This window comes from Strigops habroptila, unplaced genomic scaffold (genome assembly GCF_004027225.2).
Source record: "Strigops habroptila isolate Jane unplaced genomic scaffold, bStrHab1.2.pri NW_022045628.1_ctg1, whole genome shotgun sequence".
NCBI lineage: Eukaryota > Metazoa > Chordata > Aves > Psittaciformes > Psittacidae > Strigops > Strigops habroptila.
The window spans coordinates 87,950-109,127 of record NW_022651105.1 but is presented as its reverse complement, the minus strand read 5'-3'; the positions used below and the strand labels follow the sequence as shown (position 1 = coordinate 109,127).

General features: G+C 61.7%; 2 protein-coding genes across 2 annotated transcripts; both read right to left on the bottom strand.

Annotated features, from left to right (window-relative positions):
* Nucleotides 1-1,670: 1,670 nt before the first annotated feature.
* On the bottom strand, nucleotides 1,671-6,008 carry CCDC97 (coiled-coil domain containing 97). The gene is made up of 5 exons (XM_030475013.1): nucleotides 5,755-6,008; nucleotides 4,731-4,895; nucleotides 3,886-4,125; nucleotides 1,874-2,000; nucleotides 1,671-1,804 (listed from the first exon to the last, which is right to left on the bottom strand). The coding sequence occupies exons 3-5, from the start codon at nucleotides 4,097-4,099 to the stop codon at nucleotides 1,696-1,698; spliced, it is 450 nt and encodes a 149-aa protein (XP_030330873.1). The 5' UTR covers nucleotides 4,100-4,125; nucleotides 4,731-4,895; nucleotides 5,755-6,008; the 3' UTR covers nucleotides 1,671-1,695.
* Nucleotides 6,009-7,847: 1,839 nt separating this feature from the next.
* On the bottom strand, nucleotides 7,848-20,784 carry HNRNPUL1 (heterogeneous nuclear ribonucleoprotein U like 1). The gene is made up of 15 exons (XM_030475004.2): nucleotides 20,585-20,784; nucleotides 19,914-20,009; nucleotides 19,392-19,821; nucleotides 19,237-19,310; nucleotides 19,007-19,146; nucleotides 18,359-18,458; nucleotides 17,948-18,060; nucleotides 15,604-15,870; nucleotides 14,849-14,971; nucleotides 14,642-14,770; nucleotides 13,418-13,586; nucleotides 10,753-11,010; nucleotides 10,499-10,662; nucleotides 9,492-9,627; nucleotides 7,848-8,062 (listed from the first exon to the last, which is right to left on the bottom strand). The coding sequence occupies exons 1-15, from the start codon at nucleotides 20,748-20,750 to the stop codon at nucleotides 7,854-7,856; spliced, it is 2,574 nt and encodes an 857-aa protein (XP_030330864.1). The 5' UTR covers nucleotides 20,751-20,784; the 3' UTR covers nucleotides 7,848-7,853.
* Between the last annotated feature and the right edge of the window lie 394 nt (nucleotides 20,785-21,178).

The window sequence follows — 21,178 nt, the reverse complement described above, 5'->3', positions numbered from 1 at the left end:
CCCAACCCCCCCTTATTTAATGTCTCCCAACTTCCTCTTTCTTTGGGCTCAATTTCTGCGTTTTTGGGCTGGAAACACCCATCGGGGGGGGCAGGAAATGGGGCCCCCCCGCACCCAAAACCCCCCTTTTACACCCCAAACCTACTTCAATGGGGGGGGGCAATCAATGGGGGGGGGTTGATTAATGGGGGGGTCATTCAATGGGGGGTCATTCAAGGGGGTCATTCAATGGGGGGGTCAGTCAATGGGGGGTCATTCAATGGGGGGGTAATTCAAGGGGGGGTCATTCAATGGGGTCATTCAATGGGGGGTCATTCAATGGGGGGTCATTCAAGGGGGGGTCATTCAATGGGGGGTCATTCAATGGGGTCATTCAATGGGGGGTCATTCAAGGGGGGGGTCATTCAATGGGGGGGTCAGTCAATGGGGGGTCATTCAATGGGGGGGTAATTCAAGGGGGGGTCATTCAATGGGGTCATTCAATGGGGGGTCATTCAATGGGGGGGGTCATTCAAGGGGGGGTCATTCAATGGGGTCATTCAATGGGGGGGTCATTCAATGGGGGGTCATTCAATGGGGGGTCATTCAATGGGGGGGTAATTCAAGGGGGGGTCATTCAATGGGGGGTCATTCAAGGGGGGGTCATTCAATGGGGGGTCATTCAATGGGGGGGTCATTCAAGGGGGGGTCATTCAATGGGGTCATTCAAGGGCGGGTCATTCAATGGGGTCATTCAATGGGGGGGTCATTCAATGGGGGGTCATTCAATGGGGTCATTCAATGGGGGGTCATTCAATGGGGGGTCATTCAAGGGGGGGTCATTCAATGGGGTCATTCAAGGGGGGGTCATTCAATGGGGTCATTCAATGGGGGGTCATTCAATGGGGGGTCATTCAAGGGGGGGTCATTCAATGGGGTCATTCAAGGGGGGGTCATTCAATGGGGTCATTCAATGGGGGGTCATTCAAGGGGGGGGTCATTCAATGGGGGGTCATTCAATGGGGGGGGTCATTCAATGGGGGGTCATTCAAGGGGGGGTCATTCAATGGGGTCATTCAAGGGGGGGTCATTCAATGGGGTCATTCAATGGGGGGTCATTCAAGGGGGGGTCATTCAATGGGGGGTCATTCAATGGGGGGTCATTCAAGGGGGGGTCATTCAATGGGGTCATTCAAGGGGGGGTCATTCAATGGGGTCATTCAATGGGGGGTCATTCAAGGGGGGGTCAATCAATGGGGGCTCATTCAATGGGGGGGGTCAATCAATGGGGGCTCATTCAATGGGGGGGGTCATTCAATGGGAGTCATTCAACGGGGGGGTCAATCAATGGGGGGGGGTCACTTCCACGGGAGGGGTGCCATTCAACGGGGGGGATTAATTAATGTGGGGGCTCATTCAATGGGGGGGTCAATGGGGGGCTCATTCAATGGGGGGCTCATTCAATGGGGGCTCATTCAATGGGGGGGGTCATTAAAGGGGGTATTAATCAATGGGGGGCTCATTCAATGGGGGGGTCAATAATGGGGGTGCTGCACAAAGAGCTGCCACCCCCTGGCGCCCATTGGGGACAACAGGAATTGGGGGGGGGGGGGGTGTGTGTGTGTGCGTTCCCCATTGAGCCGACACCTTTGGGCGCCCCCCGCAGTCCATGGGGGGGGGGGGGGGGGGCCGGTTTTTTGGGGGGGGGGTCCCCCTTTATTGGAGCGGGGGGGCGGCGCTGGGCTCCTCGGCGTCGAAGTAGCGCTCCTCCGCGTCCCGCTCCGCCAGCTCCAGGTCGTCCAGCTCCGCGTTCCCGTCCACCTGGCTGCCAAGGGGGGGTCAGGGGGGGGGGGGGGGCGGCTTTGGGGGGGCCCCCCCCGGGTTTGGGGGTCACCTGTAGTCGAAGTCCCCGTCCTGCCCGTCCAGGAAGCGCTGGAACATGCGGGACACGAACTCGGCCCGAAGCAGCTCCCGCTCGGCCGCGTCCGGGCTGGGGGGGGGGGACGAGCCCCCCTCCTCCTCTAAAGGGGGGGCAGCGGGATGGGACCCCCCCTTACGGCAACCTCACCCCCCCCAAACCACTGCGGACCCCCCCAAATCCATAGGGCCCCCCCAAATCCATAGGGACCCCCTATATCCATTTGGATCCCCTAAATCCATTGGGACACCCCTAAATCCACGGGACCCCCCCGAATCCACAAGGAATGCCCTAAATCCATACGGAGCCCCTAAATCCATTGGGACCCCCTTATATCCATAGGGCCGCCTTAAATCCATAGGGATCCCCTATATCCATAGAGACCCCCCTAAAACCATGGGGATCCCTTAAACATTTTGGGACCTCCTATACCCATAGGGCCCCTCTCTATCCATAGGGCCCCCCTAAATCCAGAGGGAACCCCCTAAATCCATAGGGAACCTCTAAATCCATTATAATCCCCCTAAATCCACAGGGACCCCCTAAATCCATAGGGAACCCCCTAAATCCTTTCGGATGCCCCTAAATCCATTTGGATACGCCTATATCCATCGGGACCCCCTAAATCCATTGTGACACCCCTCAATCCATAGGGACCCCCTAAATCCATTGTGACCCCTTAAATCCATCGGGACCCTCTAAATCCATGCAAACCCTCCTAAAACCACTGGGATCCCCTAAATCCATATGGAACCCCAAAATCCATTGGGGCCCCCCTTAATCCATAGGGATCCCCTATACCCATGGGACCCCCCTAAATCCATCGGGACCCCTCTAAATCCATAAGGACTTCCCTAAATCCATACAGAACCCCTATATCCATAGAGCCCCCTATATGCATAGGGACCTCCTATATCCATAGGACTCCCCTATATCCATAAGGACCCCCCCAAATCTATTGGGACCACCCTAAATCCACAGGGAACCGCTAAATCCATTGGGACACCCCTAAATTCATCGGGACCCCCAAAATCCATCGGGACCCCCTAAATCCATTGGGACCCCCTAAATCCATCAGGACCCCCTAAATCCATCGGGACCCCCTAAATCCATTGTGACCCCCTATATGCATTGTGACCCCCTAAATCCATTGTGACACCCCTAAATCTACAGGGATCCCCTATATCCATCGGGACCCCCTAAATCCATTGGGACACCCCTATATTCATCAGGACCCCCTAAGTACATTGGGACATCTCTAAATCCATTGTGATCCCCTAAATCCATCGGGACCCCCTATATCCATCGGGACCCCCTAAATCTATAGGGACCCCCTAAATCCATATGGACCCCCCTAAATCCCTACGAACTCCCTCTACCCCTAAGGAACCCCGAAATCCAACAGGAACCCCTAAATCCACCGGGATCCCAGAATAACCCCATCCCCACGGCCCCCCACGGCCCCCCACAGCCCCCCACGGCCCCCCTATAGCCCCCCATGGCCCCCCCATAGCCCCCCCATGGCCCCCCATGCCCCCCCACGGCCCCCCCACGGCCCCCCCATAGCCCCCCATAGCCCCCCATGGCCCCCCCATAGCCCCCCATGGCCCCCCATAGCCCCCCACGGCCCCCCCATAGCCCCCATAGCCCCCCACGGCCCCCCATAGCCCCCCATGGCCCCCCATAGCCCCCCATAGCCCCCCACGGCCCCCCCATAGCCCCCCATAGCCCCCCATAGCCCCCCACGGCCCCCCCATAGCCCCCCATGGCCCCCCATAGCCCCCCACGGCCCCCCCATAGCCCCCATAGCCCCCCACGGCCCCCCCATAGCCCCCCATGGCTCCCCCATAGCCCCCCATAGCCCCCCACGGCCCCCCCACGGCCCCCCATGGCACCCCATAGCCCCCCATGGCCACTCGTGTCACCCCATAGCCCCCCATGGCCCCCCATGGCCCCCCAATAGCCCCGCCATGCCCCCCCGCGCTCACCGCCGTGGCTGAGGCGCTGCTGCCGCAGCCGCTCCAGCACGGCCGCCTCGTCCATGGAGCGCAGCAGCAGCCCCGAGAGCGAGCGCGGCGCCGGGGGGGGGCTGCGGGGCCGGGCGGGGCCCCCCCAGGGGCAGAGCGGCCCCCCCGGCGGCGGGCGCCCCCCCCGGTACTGCCCGATGTAGTGCTGGTAGAGCAGCGGCTCCCGCGCCCGCATCGCCTCCTCGCTGAAGTAGTCACCGTCTGCGGGGGGGGCCCCCCCAAAAACATGGGGGGGGTGTTGGGGGGGGCCCAATGGGCAAAATGGGGGGGGGGGGGGCACAAAGGGGAAAGTGGGGACCCCCATGACCTCAATCTCCCCTCCCCCCCATCCAGGGTATTGGAGACCCCTGGGGCCCCCCCAATTGCTGGTGCCCCCCATTGCATTACCCCCCCCCCCCCCCCCCAGTGTATGGGTCCCCCCATTGCATTCCCCCCCCACATTGCATTGAGACACACCCCCCCCCCCAGTGTATGGCCCCCCCCCATTACATTGCTCCCTCCACTGTATGTCGCCCCCCCCACATTACCCCCTCACCGCATTGCCCCCTCCACATGGACCCCCCCCATCGCACTGCCCCCCCAGTGCATTGGCTTCCCCAGTGTATTGCCCCCCCATTACTGGTGTCCCCCCATCCCATCGCCCCCCCCATCCCATTGGCCCCCACCCCATTGCCCCCCATTGCATCACCCCCCATCCCATCGCCCCCCCATCCCATTGCCCCCTCATTGCATTGCCCCCCCATCCCGTTGCCCCCCCATCCCATCGCCCCCATCCCGTTGCCCCCCCCCGGCGGCGCCCCCCCCACCCCTGAGCAGCGCCCGCAGCGCCGCGAAGCGCCGGTTGCGCAGGCGGGTGCGGGCGGGGGCGCGGCGGGGCCGGGGGGGGGGCGCTCCAGGGGGGCCCCCCCCGCCTCTTCGGGGGCGCCTTTGGGCGCCTCTTCGGGGGCCGGGGCCCCCCCCTCGGCCATGGGCTGGGGAGGGAGGGCGGGGTTAGGGGGGGCCCGGGGGGGGACCCCCCGAATTCCATAGGGAAAGGGGGGGGGGACCCCAAATCCAATGGGAAAAGGGGGAACACCCAAATTCCATAGGGAAAAGCGGGAGACAGCTCAAAGGACCCCAAACTCCATAGGGAAAGGGGGGGGAACACCTCATGGGACCCCAAATTCCATAGGGAAAGGGGGGAGACACCCCAAATTCCATAGAGAAGGGGGGGAAACATCTGAAGGGACCACAAATTCCATAGGGAAATGGGGGGGGAACACCTCATGGGACCCCGATTTCCACAGGGAAAGGTGGGGACACCCCAAATGCCACAGGGAAAGGGGGGAGCACCCCAAATTCAACAGGAAAAGGTGGGGGAACACCCGAAGGGACCCTGAATTCCACAGGGAAAGGGGGGGAACACCCCAAAATCCATTGGAAAAGGGAGAAAACACCCCTTGGGACCCCGACTTCTATAGGAAAAGGGGGGGACACCCCAAATTCCCTAGGGAAAAGGGGGGAACACTCAAAGAGACCCCGAATTCCATCGGGAAAGGGGGGAACACCCCAAATTCCATCGGGAAAGGGGGGGAAACACCTCAAGGGACCCCGATTTCTATAGGGAAAGGGGGGACGTACCAAATTCAACGGGAAAAGGGGGGGGGACACCCAAAGGGGACCCCAAAATCCATGGGGAAGGGGGGGACCCCCCGAATCCCATCGGGAAGGGGGGGGGGACACACCTCATAGGCCCCAATTACCACGTGCAAAAGGGGGAGAGACCCCAAACCTCCCCATTCCGGGGGGGGACACCCCGAAGCGCGCCGGGGGGGGCCGGGGGGCACTCACCGGGCCGGGGGCTCCCGCGGGGCTGGAAAAGGGGGAGGGGACACCCCGAATCAGCTCCGAGACACCCCCCCGCGGCAGCCCGGGCCCCTTTGGCTGCGACACCGACCGCGCTGCGCGCCTCGGCCGGCCCGCGCCGCGTCACTTCCGGGGCGGACCCAAGCGCGCAGCGAAGGTTCCGGGGATCTTTGGTTCCTACCCCCCACCCCGAAATGAGCTGATTTCACCCCAAAAGTGGATGGGGATGGGGGGGGACCCCCAAAATGGGGGGAATGAGGAGGGGTGGAAAAGGAGGGGGTCAAAACTAAGGCTCAAATAGGGGGAAAATGGCCTGAAAATGGGAAATATAGGACCAAAAAGGGAGAATTTGGGCCCAAAATGAGGAATTTAGCACAAAATTTGGGGAATTCGGCCCCGAAAATGGGGAATGTGGCCCCAAAACTGGGGAATAAGGCTCAAATCGTGGGAAGATGGGGCAAAAGATGGGAATTATGGCCCAAAACTGGCAAATCTGGCCCCAAAATCGGGAAATATGGCCCCCAAAGTGGGAAACGTAGCCCTAAAACTAGGAATTGTGGCCCCCAATGAGAATTATGATCCCAAAAATGGGAAATATGGCCCTAAAATGGGAAATACAGCCCTAGAATTGGGAGTTCTGGCCCCAAAAAGATAAAACGCAGCCTAAAATTGGGAATTCTGGCCCCAAAGTGGGAATTTTGGCCCCCATAATGGGAAATCTGGCCCCAAATCGGGCCCAAAAATGGGAATTCTGGCCCCAAAAGGGTGAAATATGACCCTAAAATTGAGAATCCCGCCCCCCAAATGGGAAACGAAGCCCTCAAAACAGGAAATCTGCCTCCAAAATGGGAAATGAGACCCAAAAATGGGAATTCTGGTCCCAAAAAGATGAAATGCAGCCTAAAAATGGGAATTCTGCCCCCCAAAATAGGAAATCTGGCCCAAAATATGGGAAAATGTCCCCAAAATGGGAATTCTGGCCCCCAAAATGAGAAATACCCCCCTAAAAATGGGAATTTTGGCCCCCAAAAGATGCGATACAGCCTAAAAATGGGAATTCTGGCCCCAAAAGATGCAATACAGCCTAAAAATGGGACTTATGGCCCTAAAAATGGGACATAAAGCCCCCAAACTGGGAAATCTGACCCCCAAATATGGGAAAATGTCCCCAAAATGGGAATTCTGGCCCCCAAAATGAGAAATACCTCCCTAAAAGTGGGAATTTTGTCCCCCAAAAGATGCAATAACAGCCTAAAAATGGGAACTCTGGCCCTAAAAATGGGACATGAAGTCCCAAAAAAGGGAAATCTGGCCCCAAGAAGATGCAATGCAGCCTAAAAACGGGAATTCTGGCCCCCAAAATGGGACATAAGGCCCCCAAAATAGGAAATCTGGCCCCAAACTGGGAAATCTGGCCCCCACATATGGGAAAATGTCCCCAAAATGGGAATTCTGGCCCCCAAAAAGAGACATACCCCCCTAAAATTGGGAATTCTGGCCTCCAAAAGACAAAATGCAGCCTAAAAATGGGAAGTATGGCCCCCCAAATGGGAATTCTAGCCCCAAAACAGGAATTCTGGCCCCAAATATGGGAATTCTGGCCCCAAAAATGGGAATTCCGGCCCCAAAAATGGGAATTCCGGTCCCAAAACAGGAATTGTGGCCCCAAATATGGGAATTCTGGCCCCAAAATGGGAATTCTGGCCCCAAATATGGGAATTCTGGCCCCAAAATGGGAATTCTTGCCCCGAATATGGGAATTCTGGCCCCAAAAATGGGGATTCTGGCCCCCAAAATGGGAATTCTGGCCCCAAATATGGGAATTCTGCCCCCAAATGGGAATTCTGGCCCCAAATGGGAATTCTGGCCCCCAAATGGGAATTCTGCCCCAAAATGGGAATTCTGGTCCCCAAAATGGGAATTCTGGTCCCCAAAATGGGAATTCTGCCCCCAAATGGGAATTCTGGCCCCAAATATGGGAATTCTGGCCCCAAATATGGGAATTCTGGCCCCAACCGGGAACCCCGGCCCCCGACTGTGCTGCTGCCGCCGCGCCCCCCCCGCCCCGGAGCCAACGGTTCAGGTTAAAAATAACTTTTCTTTTCCTTTGAAACAGAGCAACAGAAAATCCCGATCCCGAGGGATGGACACGGGGGGGGGGCCCGGACACGGGGGGGGGTCACTGGGCGCTGGCCCCCCCCTGGGAGCTGCTGTAGCTGCCGTAGTCGTAGGTGCTGTAGTAGGGGGGCCAGGGGCCCTGCGGCGGGAAGTACTGGCTCCACTGCTGGGAATACTGCCGGGGGGGGGGGGGGGGAATGGGGTGAGCGCCCCAAACCCCCCCTCGCGGCCAGGGGGTGCCCCCCAAGTCCCTGTGCCCCGAACCGAGGGCTCTGCCCCCAAACGGTGCTGAAAACGGGGGGCTCCAGCCCAAACCCCACCTCCGCCATCCCCCAACGGGGGCTGCAGCCCCAACTCCGCCCCTTCTGTCCCTAAAAGAGGGAGTTTCGCCCCAAATCCCCCAAAATTCACCCCAAATCCCAGCCCCATCGGCCCCAAAAGGGGAGTTTCGCCCCAAATCCCCCAAATTCACCCCAAATCCCAGCCCCATCGGCCCCAAAAGGGGAGTTTCGCCCCAAATCCCAGCCCCATCAGCCCCAAATCCCCCAAATTCACCCCAAATCCCAGCCCCATCAGCCCCAAATCCCCCAAATTCACCCCAAATCCCAGCCCCATCAGCCCCAAAGGGGAGTTTCGCCCCAAATCCCAGCCCCATCCTCCCAAATTTGGGGGTTTCCTCCCAAATTCCATCCCTTCTTGTCCCCGAAATAGGAAGTTTCAGCCCAAATCCCGCCTCCATCATCCCCAAAATGAAGTTTTCCTCCCAAATTCCGCCCCTTTTGTCCCTAAAAGAGGGACTTTCACCCCAAACCCCACCTCCATCACCCCCAAATCAGCATTTTCCTCCCCAAATCCAACCCCACGCTCCCAAAAGTGGAATTCTGCCCCCAAATCCCATCCCCATCCTCCCAAAAATGGGTGTTTCACCCCCAAATCCAGCCCCTTTCCCCAAAATTGGCATTTTCCACCCCAAAATCAGCATTTTCCACCCCAAAATTGGCATTTCCCCCCCTAAATTGCTGTTCCCCCCCCAAAATCAGTGTTTTTCCCCCCAAGTCCCCCCTTTCTCCCCAAATCCCATCTCCCCCCCCCCAAAAAATGTGGATTTCCCCCCCCAAAATGGGAATTTCCCCCTAAAAAGGGCGGTCCCCCCCCCCCCAAAATGGTTCAACCCAAAAAAGGGAGTTTCCTCCCCGAAACGGCTCGTTCCACCCACAAAAGGGGGGGGTTCCCCATAACAAAGGGGGATTCACCCCTAAAAAGGGGGGTTCCTCCCCCAATGATGGTTCCACCCAAAATAACGGGTTTCCCCCCCTAAAAGGGTGGTTCCACTCCAAAAAAGGGGGGGGGACTTACCCCAAAAATGGGGGGTTTGCCCCCAAAATGCGGGTTCCCCCCCAAAAAATGGGGTTTCCCCACATAACATGGGGGTCTCCTTATAAAAAGGGAGATTCCACCCAAAATAGGGGGTTCCCCCCCCAGAATGGGTATTTCCCCCCCCCCAATTAGTTTCCTCCCCCAAAGGTGGCTTTTTCCCCCCAAAATAGGGGTTCCTCCCCCCCAAAGTGGATGTTCCCCCCCCCCAAATGTGCCCCCCCCCTTACCTGCTGGTAGTGGCCGTAGCCCTGGCTGTAGCCGTGCCCGGGGGGGGGGGCACTGGGGGTAGCTCTGCCCGTAGCCCCCGTAGCCCCCATAGGTGTAACTGGGGGGGGTGAAGCCCCCCCCCTGCGAGAACCCCCCCTGAAGAGAGTGGGGTGAGACAAGGGGGGCACCCGAAGCGGGGGGGGGGGCACCCATGGGGGGCGACCAAAGGATGGGTGGGGGCATCCAGAAGGAGGGGGGGGGCAACCCAATGATGGGGGGGCACCCAATGGATTTGGGGGGGGGGGCACTGAGATGATGGTGGGCACCCATAAGGTGGAGGGGGGCACCCAAGGGAAGGGGGGGCCACCCAAATGAGAGGGGGTCACCTAAAGGATGGCGGGGGGGGAACCCATAGGGTGGGGGAGGCACCCATAGGTGGTTAGGGGCACCCATCGAGTGGTGGTGGTGGGACCTATAGAGTGGGGAGGGGGCACCCATAGGTAGTGGGGGGCACCCATATGGTGATTAGGGGCACCCATGGGGGGGGGAGCACCCATAGAGTGATGGGGGGATCACCTAAGGGGCGAGGGGAGGCACCCATAGGTGATTAGGGGCACCCACAGGGTGGTGGGGGGCACCCACAGGATGATTGGGGAGCACCTGTAGAGTGATTGGGAGCACCCATAGGTGGTTAGGGGCACCCATAGAGTGACTGGGGATACCCATAGGCTGGCTGGGGACACCCACAGGTGATTAGGGGCACCCACAGAGTGATTGAGGAGCACCTATAGAGTGATTGAGGGCACCCACAGAGTGACTGGGGGCACCCACTAGTGGTTAGGGGCACCCACAGGTGATTGGGGCACCCATAGGTGATTAGGGGCACCCGTAGGCTGCTTGGGGACACCCGTAGAGTGATTAGGGACACCCATAAAGTGACTGGGGACAACCACAGGTGGTTAGGGGCACCCACAGGTGGCTAGGAGCACCCATAGGTGCAGAGGGGCACCCCCGGAGCCCTCCTTACCTGCTGGCCCTGGCTGTAGGGGGGCGCGGTGGTGGCGGGGGGGGCGGTGCCGGTGCTGCCGGTGCCGGTGCTGCCGGTGCCGGCGCTGCCCCGGCCGTACCCGGCGGCACCATCGCGCCCGGGGCTGCTCCAGCGCGGCGCCGGGAACCCCCCGCGGGGGAACCCTGTTGGGGGGGGAGGTCAATGGGTGCCGCCAATGGGTGCCACCAATGGGTGCCACCAATGGGTGCCGGGGGGGGGGGGTGCGGCTGTACCTGTGCCGGTGGCGGTGCCGGAGGCGCGGAAGCTGCCGCGGGGGGGGGGGAAGGAGGCGCGGGCGCCGGGGGGGGCCGCGGGGCGCGGGAAGGGGGCGCCGGGGGGGCGGAAGGGGGGGGCGCGCTTGTCGGGGGGGGGCCCCGCGCTCCGGCCCTCCTCGTTGTAGCGCCGCACCAGCGCCTCGGCCTCCGCGCGCTGCAGCTCCACGAACACCACCGAGTCCAGGAAGTCCCCCGCCTCCGGCAGCGTGAAGTTCGCTGCGGGGACCGCAACGGGAACGGGGATGGGGATGGGGATGGGGGGAACGGGGGAATGGGGATGGGGGAATGGGGATGGGGGAATGGGGATGGGGGGAATGGGAATGGGGGGAATGGGAACGGGGGAATGGGAACGGGGGAATGGGGATGGGGGAATGGGAATGGGGGGAATGGGGATGGGGGGAATGGGGATGGGGGAATGGGGATGGGGGGAATGGGAATGGGGGGGAATGGGAACGGGGGAATGGGAACGGGGGAATGGGGATGGGGGAATGGGAACGGGGGAATGGGGATGGGGGAATGGGAACGGGGGAATGGGGATGGGGGAATGGGGATGGGGGAATGGGGATGGGGGGAATGGGAATGGGGGGGAATGGGAACGGGGGAATGGGAACGGGGGAATGGGGATGGGGGAATGGGAACGGGGGAATGGGGATGGGGGGAATGGGGATGGGGGGAATGGGAACGGGGGAATGGGAACGGGGGAATGGGGATGGGGGAATGGGAACGGGGGAATGGGAACGGGGGAATGGGGATGGGGGGAATGGGGATGGGGGGAATGGGAATGGGGGAATGGGAATGGGGGAATGGGGATGGGGGGAATGGGGATGGGGGAATGAGAACGGGGGAATGGGGATGGGGGAATGGGAATGGAGGGAATGTGGGAATGGGAATGGGGGGAATGGGGGAATGGGGATGGGGGAATGGGAATGGGGGAATGGGAATGGGGGAATGGGGGTCGGGAAATGGGAATGGAGGGGAATAGGAATGGGGGGGAATGGGGGAATGGGAATGGGGGGGAATGGGAATGGGGGAATGGGGGTTGGAGAATGGGGATGGGGGAATGGGGGTAATGGGAATTGGGGGGAATGGGGGAATGGGAATGGGGGGAATGGGGGGGAATGGGGATGGAGAAATGGGAATGGGGGAATGGGAATGGGGGGGAATAGGGGTATGGGAATGGGGGCAACGGGAATTGGGGGGGAATGGGAATGGGGGAAATGGGGGAATGGGAATGCAAATGGGGATGGGGGGGAATGGGAATTGGGGGGGAATGGGAATAGGAATTAGGGGGGAATGGGAATGGGGGAATGGGAACGGGAATTGGGGGGGAATGGGAATTGGGGGGGAATGCGAAGAGGAATAGGAATTGGGGGGGAATGGGGGGAATGGGAACGGGAATTGGGGGGGAATGGAGGAAATGGAAATAGGAGGGAATGGGGAGAATGGGAATAGGGGGGAATGGGGGGAAATGGGGAGAAATGGGGGGAAGGGGGGGAATGGGAATAGGAGAGAATGGGGGAAATGGGGGGAAACATGTCAAAATGGGTGAAAGCACCTCAAAAATGACCAAAACCAGCCCAACAATGGGTGAAAGCAGCTCCAGCACCGCCCCCAGGGAAGGTGGCCGTGGTGGGCCCACAAATGGGGTGAAACCACCCCAAAATGGGGTGAGAGCACCTCCAAAATGGGTGAAACCACCTTAAAAATGACCCAAGCAGCTCAAAATGGGGTGAAACCAGCTCCTGCATCTCCCCCCCAGGGAAGGTGGCTGTGGTGGGCCTAAAACTGGGGTGAAAGCAGCTCAAATCGGGGTGAGAGCACCTCAAATTGGGGTGAGAGCACCTTGGATCGGGGTGAGAGCACCTCAGATCAGGGTGACAGCACCTCAAACTGGGGTGAAAGCACCTCTAAATCGGGGTGAGAGCACCACAAATTGGGGCGAGAGCACCTTGGATGGGGCGGGAACAGCTCGGATGGGGCAGGAGTGGGCCCAGCAGGGCGGGCAGTGGGTCAGGCAGTGGGTCAGGCAGTGGGTCAGCAGTGGGGCAGCAGTGGGGCAGCAGTGGGACAGGCAGTGGGTCAGGCAGTGGGTCAGCAGTGGGGCAGCAGTGGGGCAGCAGTGGGGCAGGCAGTGGGTCAGGCAGTGGGGCAGCAGTGGGTCAGGCAGTGGGTCAGGCGTGGGGCAGGCAGGGGGGCAGCAGCGGGGCAGCAGTGGGGCAGCAGTGGGGCAGGCAGTGGGGCAGCAGTGGGGCAGCAGTGGGGCAGGCAGCGGGGCAGCAGTAGGTCAGGCAGTGGGGCAGCAGTGGGGCAGCAGTGGGGCGGCAGTGGGGCAGCAGTGGGGCAGCAGTGGGGCAGGCAGTGGGGCGGCAGTGGGGCAGCAGTAGGTCAGGCAGTGGGGCAGCAGTAGGTCAGGCAGTGGGTCAGGCAGTGGGGCAGCAGTAGGTCAGGCAGTGGGGCAGCAGTGGGGCAGCAGTGGGTCAGGCAGTGGGGCGGCAGTAGGTCAGGCAGTGGGGCAGCAGTGGGGCAGGCAGTGGGGCGGCAGTGGGGCAGCAGTGGGGCAGCAGTGGGGCAGCAGTGGGGCAGCAGTGGGGCAGGCAGTGGGGCGGCAGTGGGGCACCCCCACCTTTCATCTCGAGCACGGCGTGGTCGGGCACGTCCTTGCCCTCCTCGTCGGTGCGCCGCACCGTGCGGTCCCGCAGCTCCTGGTCCGTGGGGCAGATGACGATGGCCTTGCGCTGGAAGCCCTCGAACGGGCGCATCTTCCGGCGCTGCGCCGAGCCGTACACGTTGGTCTGCAACGGGGGGGGCGGGGGGGGCGGGGGGGGAGGGAGGGAGGGAGAAATGAATGGATGGAGGGATGGAGGGATGCATGGAGGGAGGGAGGGAGGGATGGAGGGAGAGAATGAGGGAGGGAAGGAGGGAAGGAGGGAGGGATGGATGGATGGATGGATGAAGGGAAGGATAGAGGAATGGATGGAGGGAGGGATGGAGGGAGGGATGGATGGAGGGAGGGATGGAGGGAGGGAGGGATGGAGGAAGGGAAGGATAGAGGAATGGATGGAGGGAGGGATGAATGGATGGAGGGAGGGACGGAGGGAGGGAAGGAAGGATAGAAGATGGATGGATGGAGGATGGATGGATGGAGAAATGGATGAAGGGATGGAGGGATGGAGGGAGGGATGGAGGAATGGATGGAGGGAGGGAGGGATGGAGGGAGGGAGGAGATGGAGGAATGGATGGAAGGATGGAGGCATGGAGAGATGGGTGGATGGAGGAATGGATGGAAGGAGGGATAGAGGGATGGAGGGATGGAAGATGGATGGGTGGAGGGAGGGAGGGAGGGATGGAGGATGGAGGGAGAACAACCCCCAGGAGAAGGTGTTGGCTGAGGAGAAGCCACCACCGGGATGGCTGGAGAACAGCCCCAGGGTGAAGGAGCTGGGGTGCTGGGCGAGGAGAAGCCGCCAGCACCCCACTGTGTCCTATGGGGACAGCAAGGGGGTGACCCTGTGCCTCTGCTCGGGGGACACCCCGCTGCGAGAAGTGGGGCTGCTCGGGGGGTCCCCAGCCCCAGGAGGACGTGGAGATGGTGGAGCAGGGGCAGGAGGGTGGCGGGGAGCTGAGAACGTCGGGGGTGCCCAACCTGGAGGCCCCCCAGAGACCCCCGAGCCTGAGTGAGGGGGCGATGGGGGAGCTGGGGGGGGGCTTTGGGCAGGGGACGGGGAGGAGCTGGAAGGGGGGGGCGCGGGCGGGATGCAGGCGCAGCTCTGCCCCACGAGGCCGCGGGGGCTGCGCGCCCCCCGAGCGCTCCCGCCCCACGGCAGGGCTCCGTGGGGCCGGCGCGCACCTGGTCGAGGATGTAGTTGCGCCTCTTGCGCGCGGCGATCTGGATGAGGCGGTTGAGGCACTGCGTGGCCTGCTGGATGAGCACGTCCCAGCGCCCCGCGTAGTTGCGCTGCCGCCGCAGCCCCATCACCTGCGGCACAGCGACACCGGCGCTGGCACCCAAAGGTGCTCCGGGGGGGTCGGGGTGGGGGGGGGGGGCGGAGCGTACCCTCATCTTGTCCATGATGGCGTTGGTGCCCAGGATGTTGTACTTCTTGGAGGGGTTGGCGGCCGCGTGCTTGATGGCCCACGTGGTCTTGCCGGCGGCGGGGAGCCCGACCATCATCAGGATCTGCAGGAGCACGGCCGGGTCTGCAGCTCCAGCCAACCGTCAGCCATCAGCCAACCTCCGGCCACCGGCCACCAGCGCCCATCCATCATCCATCCAGCCTCCATCCATCCATCATCCATCCATCCATCATCCATCCAGCCTCCATCCATCCATCATCCATCCATCCATCATCCATCCATCATCCATCCATCCATCATCCATCCATCCATCATCCATCCAGCCTCCATCCATCCATCATCCATCCATCCATCATCCATCCAGCCTCCATCCATCCATCATCCATCCATCCATCATCCATCCAGCCTCCATCCATCCATCATCCATCCATCCATCATCCATCCATCATCCATCCATCCATCATCCATCCATCCATCATCCATCCAGCCTCCATCCATCCATCATCCATCCATCCATCCATCCCTCATCCATCATCCATCCATCATCCATCCATCATCCATCATCCATCCCTCCATTCATCCATCCATCATCCATCCATCATCCATCATCCATCCATCCATCCATCCATCCATCCATCATCCATCCATCCATCCATCCATCCATCATCCATCCATCCTTCATCCAACCCACCTCCAGCCATCACCCACCCACCGCCGCGCCGCGGCGCCGCTCACCTCGCACTCGGCCTTGCTCTTGGGCCCCACGGTGCCGCGCACGCGCTCGCTGAGCGGGAGCTGCTGCAGGAGGCTGAAGCCGGGCGGGACGGGGCAGAAGGCGGCGCTGCGCTGCCCGAAGTTGAACTCCACGGCGCAGTTCTTCACCAGCACGTGCGGGAAGAGCGCGCGCGCGCCCAGCGCCTCGCGGCGCACGCGGAACGCCACCCCCAGCCACCTGCCGTTCTTCAGGAAGGACAGCTCCACCTCCTCCCCGCTCTCGAAGTCCTGCGGGCAGCGCAGCCTGCGCCGGCGGCCTCGCGGCGCGTCGGAGGGGGCTGGGGGTGCTGGGGAGGGGGCTGGGGGGGCTCGGGAGGGGCAACGGGGGCTTGGGAGGGGGCTGGGGGCGCTTGGGAGGGGGCTAGGGGTGCCTGGGAGGGGGTTAGGGGCGCTTGGGAGGGGGCTATGGGTGCTTGGGGGGGCAATGGGTGCTTGGGAGGGGGCTGGGGGCGCTTGGGGGGGGACTAGGGGTGCTTGGGAGGGGGCTAGGGGTGCCTGGGAGGGGGTTAGGGGCGCTTGGGAGGGGGCTATGGGTGCTTGGGGGGGCAATGGGTGCTTGGGAGGGGGCTACGGGTGCCTGGGAGGGGGTTAGGGGTGCTTGGGAGGGGGCAACAGGGACTTGGGAGGGGGCAATGGGTGCTTGGGAGGGGGCTACGGGTGCCTGGGAGGGGGCTGGGGGTGCTTGGGAGGGGGCTATGGGTGCTTGGAGGGGGCTATGGGTGCTTGGGAGGGGGTTAGGGGTGCTTGGGAGGGGGCTGGGGGCGCTTGGGGGGGGGCTGGGGGCGCTTGGGAGGGGGCAATGGGTGCTTGGGAGGGGGCTGGGGGCGCTTGGTGGGGGACTAGGGGTGCTTGGAGGGGACTATGGGTGCTTGGGAGGAGGCAATGGGGGCTTGGGAGGGGGTTAGGGGTGCTTGGGAGGGGTTTATGGGTGCTTGGGAGGGGGCTTTTGGTGGTCATTGGTGTTCTGGAGGTGGGGTTTGGTGTTTCTTGGCGGTTTGGGGGAGTTTCTGGGAGTTTCTTGGGGTTCGGAGGTGTTTCTTAGCGCTTATTGGTGTTTTGGAAGTGGGTTTTAGGGTTTTGGAGGTGGGGTTTGGGGTTTATTGGTGATTTGGGGGTGTTTGGGGTGATTTTTGGCATTTAATGGCGTTTTCGGGGTGGTTTTGATGATTATTGGCGTTTTGGAGATGGTTTTTGGTGTTTATCGGTGTTTGGAAGGGGGTTTTGGGGGTAGTTTTTGGCATTTTAGAAGTGGGTTTGGGGGTTTATTGGTGTTTGGAAAAGCCTTTTGGGGTTTACTGGCATTTTGGAGATGGGTTTTGGTGTTTATTGGTGTTTTGGGGGCGTTTCTTGGTGTTTCGGAGATGTTTCTTAGCATGTATTGGGGTTTAGGAGAGGGGTTTTGGTGTTTATTGGCATTTTGAAGTTGGGTTTGGGGGTTTATGGGAGTTTTGGGGGCATTTCTTGGGGTTTCTTGGTGTTTTGGAGGTGTTTCTTAGCGTTTATTGGCGTTTTGGAGGTGGGTATTGGCGTCTGGAAGGGGGTTTTGGGGTTTACTGGCATTTTCGAAGTGGTTTTTCCTGTTTATTGGCATTTGGAGAGAGCTTTTAGGGGTTTATTGGTGTTTTGGAGGTGTTTGGGGGGGTTTATTGGAGTTCTGGGGGCGTTTCTTGGTGTTTGGAAATGTTTTTTGGTGTTTATTGGCATTTTGGAGGCGTTTCTTAGTGTTTTGGAGGTGGCTTTTGGTGTTTATTAGCGTTATGGGGGTGTTCCTTCTGTGTTTACTGGCATTTTGGAGGTGTTTTTTGGTGTTTATTGGCATTTTGGAGGCCTTTATTAGAGTTTTGGAGCTGTTTTTTGGCGTTCAGTAGTGTTTTGGAAATGATTTTGGCGTTTTGGGCTGTTTCAGAGGGGTTTCAGGGGGATTTCAGGGGGTTTTGGGGTGTTTTGTGCTGTTTCACAGGGGTTTCAGAGTCTTGTGTGGTGTCTCCGGGGGGGTTGTGGGTGTTTCCTTAGATTTTGGAGGTGTTTTGGGGTGCTTTTGGTGTTTCAGGGGTATTTTGGGGAGTTTCAGGTGTATTTTTTGTTGTTTCTGGGGTGTTTTGGGGCCTTTTTTGTGTTTTGGGGGCGTTTCTTGGCGTTTTGGGGGTGCATCGAGGTGGTTTTCGGTGTTTCAGGAGGGTTTGGGGGTGGGTTTTAGTGTTTTGGAGGTGTTTGGGGGTGTTTTGGGGTGGGCTCTATGGGGCGCTATGGGGCAGGGGTGGGCTCTATGGGGTGGGCTCTATGGGGCGCTATGGGGCACACCCACCAGCAGGCAGGTGATGACGTCGTTCTCTGCGAAGGGCTCCCCATAGGCCTCGAACTTGCTGTTGGTCGACTTGCGGCCGGTGCCACCGTAACCGTAGGAGAAGAGCTCCTCACCTGGCGGGGACCCCAACAGTGACCCCGAGCACCCCAAACGTGACCCCTGCACACCCAAAACTGACCCTTGGACCCCAAAATTGACCCACAACACCCCAAAACTGACCCAGAGCACCCCAAACGTGACCCCTGGACACCCAAAACTAACTCAGGAACCCCAAAAGTGACCCCTGGAGACCCAAAACTGTCCCCTGCACATCAAAACTGACCCTTGGACCCCAAAACTGACCCCAGGACACCCCAAAACTGACCCCAGGACACCCAAAACTGACCCCCCCCATTGGTGCCGTGGTCTCACCCAGTTGGGTGCTGCAGGAGTCCAGGGACCAGCCCACCCGAACCACGTGGGGGTCGGGCTCCGAGCACGGGAGGTGCTTCACAGGGATCTCCTCATTCACCTGCACGGGGGAGCCAGGGGGAAAGGGAAGGAGGAGAAGGAGGAGGTAGGAACGGAAGCAGGAGGAAGGAAGCAAAGAAAAGGCACAGGAAAAGTAGAAGGAAAAGGGAAAAAGTGAAGGAAAAAGGTGGGGGAATAAGAAAAAGGAACAGGAAAAAGGAAAAGGCAAAGTAAAAAGGCGCAGAAACAAGAAAACGAACACGAAAAGGTGAAGGAAAAAGGGAGAAAGAGAAGGAAAAAGGGAAAAAAAGGGGAAGGAAAAAGGGAAAAGGGGAAGGAAAAGACCCAGGAACAAGGAAAAGGAAAAAGGGAGAAGAAGAAGAAACAAGAAAAAGGAACAGGAAAAGCAGCAGGAAAAAGAGAAAAGAGAAGCAGGAAGATCAAAGTGAGCAGAGAGTCAATGGAAGCAAGTGGCCCCTGGGTGCCAATGGGTACCACTGATGCCACTGGGTACCAATGGGTGCCACTGATGCCAGTGGGTACCAATGGATACCAATGGGTGCCACTGATGCCAATGGGTGCCCCTGGGTGCCCCTGGGTGCCCCTGACCTTCATCTCGAAGCAGACGCGGCCGCGCCGGGCGCCGTAGGTGGCCCTGGCCCCGGACCAGAGGTAGGCGAAGCCCTCGATGGTGAGCGGGTACCCGCTGTACCGGTCCCGCGCCACTTTGAAGTGCAGGTCGCAGTTATCTGGGGGGGGACAGGGACACCCACAACCACCGTCAGCACAGCCGGGGGGGGCCCTGCGTGCGTGTCCCCCCCCCCCTTGGAGCCACTCACAAGTGTCCACAGCCACCAAGGTGTCATCGAAATCCTCCTCCTCGTCCTCAGCGGGCGGCTGCGGCGAGCGGCCCCTGCGGGCACAGCCCCCGCTCAGCACCCGCAGCCCGCGGGGGGGTGACGGGGGGGGCACCGGGGGGGGGGGGGGCACCCACCTCTTGTCCTCGCGGTGCTCGTAGTACCCCCGGCCCCGCTGCTCCTCGTAGGGCCGCTTGCGGGGCGCCCGCTCGGGGAAGGCGCCGGGCGGGGGGTTGTAGGTGGGGGGCACGGGGGGGGGGTTGTAGGCGGGGGGGGTGTTGTATGTGGGGGGCGGGGGGGTGCTGTAAGTGGGGGGGGGGGTGGTGTAGGTGGGGGGGGGCGTGTTGTAAGCGGGGGGGGGGGGTGTTGTAGGCGCCGGGGGTGTAGGGGGGCGCGGGGTAGCCCGTGGGGGGGGGCGCCGTAAGGGGGGGCGCTGTAGGTGGGGGGGGGCGGGATGTTGTAGGGGGGGGTCGGGGTGTTGTAAGAGGGGGGGGGGGACGCTGTAGGTGGGGGGGGGAGGAGGAGGGGGGGGAGGATCTTCTGGCTTCGCTTCCGGCACCTTCATGTCTATGGGAAGAGGAGGGGGGGGGTGATGGGTGACACCGCTGGGGGGGACACACACACCCCGGGGGGGGAGGCCCCACAGGACACCCCATTACCTGGGTGCAGAGCGGGAGGGGGCTGGTCCAAAGGCCTCCGGTCATAGCCTGGGTCCGGCTCCGGCGTGAGGTAGCCCTGGGGCTCGGGGGGGGCGTCTGCAACCGGATGGGGGGGGGGGGGAAGAGTGGGAATGGCGGGAGGGGGAGGGGGCGGCCGGGGCACCCCATGGGAATGGGGAAAGGGAAGGGAATGGGATGGGGAAAGGGAAGGGAGAGCAATAGGAATGGGATGGGGAAAGGGAAGGGGAGAGCGATGAGAATGGGATGAGAGTGGGATGGGGAAAGAGAAAAGGATGGGAATGGGATGGGAATAGGATGGGGAGAGGGATGGGGAAGGGGAATGGGAAGGGGGGAGCAGGGGAAGGAGCCCCTCAGCTCCTTTAGGAACGGAGGGACCCGAAGGGCCGGGGGCGGCTGGAGCCAGGAGGGGGCAGGGGCAGGGCCGGGGGCTCCCTCCCCTCAGGGCCGGGGGCTCCCTCCCCTCAGGGCCGGCTCCCCCGCTCAGGGCCGGGGGTGCCCCCCTCAGGGCCGGCTCCCTCCCTCCGGGCCGGGGGCTCCCCCCCTCCGGGCCGGCTCCCCCCCTCAGGGCCGGCTCCCCCCCTCAGGGCCGGCTCCCCCCCTCAGGGCCGGGGGCTCCCCGCCTCAGGCCGGCCGCGCGGCGCGGCTCTCACAGTGTCCATCAGGGGCCGGGTCGGGCGCGGGGCCCCTCCGCGCGCCCTCCGCCTCCAGCGCCGCCTGCAGCCGCTCGGCCAGCTCCGCCTTGAGGCCGCGGGTGTCGAGCCCGCGCCGGCCCAGCTCGTCCCGCAGCTCGGGCACCCGCAGCCGCCGCACCTCCATGGCCCATCGCCGCCGCCGGGCCCGGCTCAAAATGGCCGCCACCGCCCTCCTCCCCTCCCCGGCCCGCGCCGCTCCGCGACGCCAGCCGCCATTGGCCCGCCGCCGCGCCGCCGGATAAAACGCGCCGCCTCATTGGGTCCCCTTCCCTGGCTCCGCCTCTCTCGCGCTGCTCCCGCTCAGTCGCGCTTTGCAAAGCGGGAGGTGATTGGGGGGTCAGTGGGAGTGACGATGGAAGGCGGGTTCTCATTGGATGAGAGGAAGCCGGGGGCAGCACTCTTGGGAGACACGGCGAAAAGGCGGGTCTACGAGGAGGCGTGGCCAAAGCGACGCTGCGCCCTCCCATTGGCTGGCTCCCCTGTCCGTCAGCGCGGGGGCGGGCGACGCCCGCTTCCTATTGGCTGCTTTCGCACGGAGGGCGGGCCGAGAAG

What these genes read in the sequence shown, in the direction of transcription:
- CCDC97 (XM_030475013.1), bottom strand. Translation starts at nt 4,099, where the DNA reads ATGCGGGCGCGGGAGCCGCTGCTCTACCAGCACTACATCGGGCAGTAC. An exon ending in GCAGCGCCTCAGCCACGGCG is followed by an intron (nt 2,001 to 3,885) that starts GTGAGCGCGGGG and finishes CCCCCCCTTTAG; the next exon opens with AGGAGGAGGGGGGCTCGTCC. An exon ending in GACGGGGACTTCGACTACAG is followed by an intron (nt 1,805 to 1,873) that starts GTGACCCCCAAA and finishes CCCCCTTGGCAG; the next exon opens with CCAGGTGGACGGGAACGCGG.
- HNRNPUL1 (XM_030475004.2), bottom strand. Translation starts at nt 20,750, where the DNA reads ATGGAGGTGCGGCGGCTGCGGGTGCCCGAGCTGCGGGACGAGCTGGGC. An exon ending in CCCGGCCCCTGATGGACACT is followed by an intron (nt 20,010 to 20,584) that starts GTGAGAGCCGCG and finishes ATCCGGTTGCAG; the next exon opens with ACGCCCCCCCCGAGCCCCAG. An exon ending in CCATCATGGACAAGATGAGG is followed by an intron (nt 14,771 to 14,848) that starts GTACGCTCCGCC and finishes GCTGTGCCGCAG; the next exon opens with GTGATGGGGCTGCGGCGGCA.